We start from the raw sequence: 4621 nt of genomic DNA, 5'->3' as shown, positions 1-4621 counted from the left end.
TAATAAAGTACGCATGTCACAAAATTTTATTTTCCTACGACTCATCATTTTAAAGAACATATGACATATTGGCATACGTTATGTGGTAGTATTTAGATAAAATAATTAATATATCATTACACTTATGTATTCCTAAAAATAATGGAATAATTATAGTATCATAAAATGCGAAAAGAAATGGTCAAGAAGCAAACTATTATTCCTCCTTAGTTCTAGAATACCTTGCCATTGACTGAAGAGTTAAAGATTCACATTTAATATATTTTATTTAATTTTTTTTATTGTAATACAACGATTAAATATAATTTAATCATTGTATTGATGTTGATGATCAAATTAGCTATATAATGTTTAATTAAATTAAAAATTCAATTTTTCGCTAAAAAGCATAACACTTGCTCTACTTCCTATGTAAAAAACGTGTTTTTTGGATTCTTGAAGAGGAGATAACGCCGTCTAAATCCAAACCAAATGCCGATGGTTTTGGCATATCTTTTTTGGTGCAGATCTTTTCTTCTTTCCTCTTAACCGACGAACCTAAACCTTGAATTTAAAAAAGGAAAGAAATCTCTTGAATGAAATCTCTCTGTTTCTCGTAATAATTAGTATTCTAAGAAAGAATCCGTCCTCCAACTCCGTTGTACTACTTTATCTCAGTCTCACTAAGATTTTGATTTAGATTCTGAGTGATACCCAGATCGGATTCCGGCCAATTATTTGTAATCTCCGACTACCCTTTTGATATTTCGCAAAACCCAGATTGGGAATCTAGAGATTTGAGAAAGAAAATGGTTGAAGTTGTTCAGATATATGATGAAATGGAGTAAAGAGGGCCATGATTGAATTTCTATATTCGACTGTGTTTGTGACTCATAAGTCATCAACAATGTGTCGATATTGAGAAATTTGAATCTGGGTTTCCTTTTTTGTAACTTGAGATAGATTGATTAATGGGTACTTGTTTCAGTTCCGATGATGATGAACAACATTCTTTCCAAAACAACCCAGGTATATTCCACGATTTCAACTCACTTTCTTGATACTTTTTCTTTAATTTCTTGTCTGCATTCTTAATTCGATCAACCCTAGCGTCGATTGAACATTATTATATTCAAAGATTGAAATTGAACTTGTAAAATATTCCAAGGGATGAAGAAAAATGATTTCCCACTTCTGTCTTCATATGATCTCATAGTAACCTCCGGAATTCAAGTTTTACACAGATGTTCTATTTTGTAAAAACTAAAACGTTTCTTTAACGAACTTCTACATTCTTTAGATAAGATTACCATTAAATTAGTTTATAAATTTGAAGCGTAACATTACTCTAAATGTCACTATTCAGATTCATTTCCCTCTATTCGAGTAGTTTATTTCTATTCATTCGAATCATGAAAATAAAACCTCTAACGAACAGAGTCCCGCTTACAGGGATTGCTTCTGGTTATCGTTATTGATTAAAGATTGAAAATTTCAGGTGAAAACCAAAGGTTTCCATCTAAAGAAGCCTTGAAGATTCCATCAAAACAGAGCATCTTGGAATCTCCCAATATAAAGAGTCCTAGTAGTGTAGTGGTGATCACAAAAGATGTTAAATCTCTTAGACAAAACCCTGGATCATATAGCAATCTTGATGTTTTTACATATGATGAGATGCGAATGGCTACTAAACTCTTTAGACCTGATCAAGTTCTAGGTGAAGGTGGATTTGGAGTTGTTTATAAAGGACTTATAGATGATAATGTAAGATCTGGTTATTCTAAAACCCAAGTTGCAGTTAAAGAACTTGATCCTGAAGGAATTCAAGGTGATAGAGAATGGCTGGTATGTAATTCCATTTCCATGTATGCTCTTATGTATGTATGTATGTATGTATGTATGTATGTATGTAAAGTTATATAATTTTCAGGCTGAAGTGAATTATTTAGGACAACTACAACACCCGAATCTTGTGAAGCTTATTGGATATTGTTGTGAGGAAGATCATCGCCTATTGGTGTATGAATATATGGCATCCGGAAGCTTGGAGAAACACCTATTTCGAAGTGAGTATCTTAATAAATCATATATATTTTGTAATATTGTTATAATGGTATTGAATTTTGTATGTAAAAGGAGTATGTGCAACATTGACATGGTCAAGAAGAATGAAGATTGCTTTAGATGCTGCAAAAGGGCTTGCTTTTCTCCATGATGCTGAAAGACCAATCATCTATCGCGATTTCAAGACATCAAATATCTTGTTGGATGCTGTTAGTTTGTCTAAATTAATATATATATTTTTTCTTAACTTGATAAAAAATGGTAGGGACTTAATGTGAAAAAAAAATTCAGGACTTCAATGCAAAATTATCTGATTTTGGACTTGCAAAAGATGGACCAATGGGAGATCAAACACATGTATCGACTCGAGTTATGGGTACATATGGATATGCAGCTCCTGAATATGTCATGACTGGTATGTATGTATGTATGTATGTATGTATGGAAAATTGTAGTTTTATGATTTTTGATTTTTTTTTTCAGGACATTTGACAGCAAGAAGTGATATATATGGATTTGGGGTGGTGCTTTTGGAGATGCTGATTGGTCGAAGAGCAATGGACAAAAGTAGGCCAAGTCGTGAGCATAATTTGGTTGAATGGGCTAGACCACTTTTAGTGCACAATAAGAAACTTGTGAGAATACTTGACCCAAGAATGGAAGGTCAATACTCATCAAAAACTGCCTTTAAAGTTGCTAATTTGGCTTACCAATGTCTAAGTCAAAACCCTAAAGGTAGACCGATTATGACTCAAGTGGTTGAGACACTTCAGTCGATTCAGACACGTGAAGAAGAGGTTCTTTTTCAAGGTGGGAGTGTGACTTTGTTTGAAGCACATGATGTTAAGAAGAAGGAAAATGAAGTCAAAGTGGAAGGTGAAGGTGTAGGTGAAGGTGAGGCTCCGAAGGAGACTATGGTGTAAGGAGGATTAATATGTGTATTTTGATGGGAACTTTGTTGTACAAGATGTAATGGATAGATTTTTTTGGGGTATTTGGGAGTTACTTTGAATGTTTTTGATGATATTTTGTTAGGAAAATGAGATTTTCCACTTGACTTTAAGTTGTTCATTAGTTTTGTTTATGATGTTGATCTAAAGTTGTAGTTTTGTTGTTATATCTTAGATTTTAATGCCCATATGTGTGGTTGTTTTCAACTTTTCATGGGATATTTATGTAGTGTTTGGGTGTACACGGAAATGGGTATATAATGATTTATTTCATTGGAATAAAAGAAAGAACAAATTAATAAAATTGTTGTTTGACAAAATTTCATGTTTGGTCCCCAACTTTTGTTTTGCACCTGGAAATCCTTACTGTATTTGTTTGTGGATTCTTTGAAATTTGGTCTTCAATTTTTGTTTTGCAACACTCAGGAAATCCTTACTGTTTGTATTTGTATTTGTTTGTGGATAGGTTGAAATAGGGATGTGATTTCTTTTAGAGTAAATTACAAGAATGGTCTATGAGTTTCTTAAAAATGTTCATTGTTTTCTTTTTGCAAATTTTAGACAAACTTTAAATATTGCAATTTTGGTCTTAATTGGGTAATTTTCCTTTAAAAATATGGATGCTTTTCGGTCTATTTTATATTGAAAACGTTAGGTTGTGAAACACAAACCATTCTTGTAATTTATTTAAGGGATAACGACTTAAAAGCATAATATATTTTTCAATTTGTACACATTTGATTACTGAGTTTTTTCCGTCCACATTTAAACCTTCAACTTGTTAAACTGTAAATTTCAGACCTTATGATCAGTTACTCCAGGTTAGTATGAGAAAATGACCTAATAGGGTAATATATTTCTCATTTTGTATACATTTAGTCGTTAATATATTTTTGTTTCAAAATAAATCTTTTTTGTTTTTGTACTCATTCAGTACTTATAAATGAATTCTTTAGGTTTTTCTTATGACATCTTACGTGGGACAATCATTGATGAGGTGGTTCGGGTTGTTAATGCTTATGTCAATCGCGATCTCGGCTACCTGGTTACGTAAGTCTTGTAGTTTGGCTTAGGTCTTCTGTTCTGAACGTCGTAACTTCTTCATATAATATCATATTTTAACGATCTTTATATCAACGTGTCCGGTTTTTGCATACTACAACTTTCGTTAAAATTACTTCCGTTAAATTGTAATATCTTTTTATTTATGATTTTATAAAAAACATCTATACATGCATTCATAAAAAAACGTATGGGTATTAATATAAAGATCGTAAGTAAATATATATTACTTTTTAACGGGAGTAATCTAAACGAAAGTTGCAGCAGACTAAAATACGAACACATGAATATAAAGATTGTTAAAATACGAGATCGTATGAAAATTTATGACGTTCAGAACACAAGACCTAAACAACCAAGTAGTCGAGATCGCGAGCATCAAAAGCCCCAAACACCTTATTAATGATTGTCCCACGTAAGATCTTGTAAGAAAAAGTTACAGAAATCATCCATAAATACTGAATGAGTATAAAAAATAAAAATGACTTATTTTACAACAATATATATATATATATATATATATATATATATATATATATATATATATATATATATGTGTGTGTGTG

The 4621-nt window shown here is 31.5% G+C and overlaps 1 protein-coding gene across 1 annotated transcript; it reads left to right on the top strand.

Moving 5' to 3' along the window:
• The first annotated feature begins 409 nt into the window (after positions 1-409).
• Positions 410-3160, top strand: LOC144997256 (putative serine/threonine-protein kinase PBL17). Its single transcript, XM_078957121.1, has 6 exons — positions 410-1008; positions 1478-1824; positions 1910-2045; positions 2116-2252; positions 2335-2458; positions 2527-3160. The coding sequence occupies exons 1-6, from the start codon at positions 951-953 to the stop codon at positions 2964-2966; spliced, it is 1242 nt and encodes a 413-aa protein (XP_078813247.1). The 5' UTR covers positions 410-950; the 3' UTR covers positions 2967-3160.
• Positions 3161-4621: the final 1461 nt, after the last annotated feature.

The sequence above is a fragment of the Lactuca saligna genome, chromosome 5 (assembly GCF_052625555.1).
Source record: "Lactuca saligna cultivar CGN05327 chromosome 5, ASM5262555v1, whole genome shotgun sequence".
NCBI lineage: Eukaryota > Viridiplantae > Streptophyta > Magnoliopsida > Asterales > Asteraceae > Lactuca > Lactuca saligna.
This window is presented reverse-complemented; position numbering and strand designations above follow the sequence as displayed.

What these genes read in the sequence shown, in the direction of transcription:
- LOC144997256 (XM_078957121.1), top strand. Translation starts at nt 951, where the DNA reads ATGGGTACTTGTTTCAGTTCCGATGATGATGAACAACATTCTTTCCAA. An exon ending in TTCTTTCCAAAACAACCCAG is followed by an intron (nt 1,009 to 1,477) that starts GTATATTCCACG and finishes TGAAAATTTCAG; the next exon opens with GTGAAAACCAAAGGTTTCCA. An exon ending in GGAGAAACACCTATTTCGAA is followed by an intron (nt 2,046 to 2,115) that starts GTGAGTATCTTA and finishes TGTATGTAAAAG; the next exon opens with GAGTATGTGCAACATTGACA.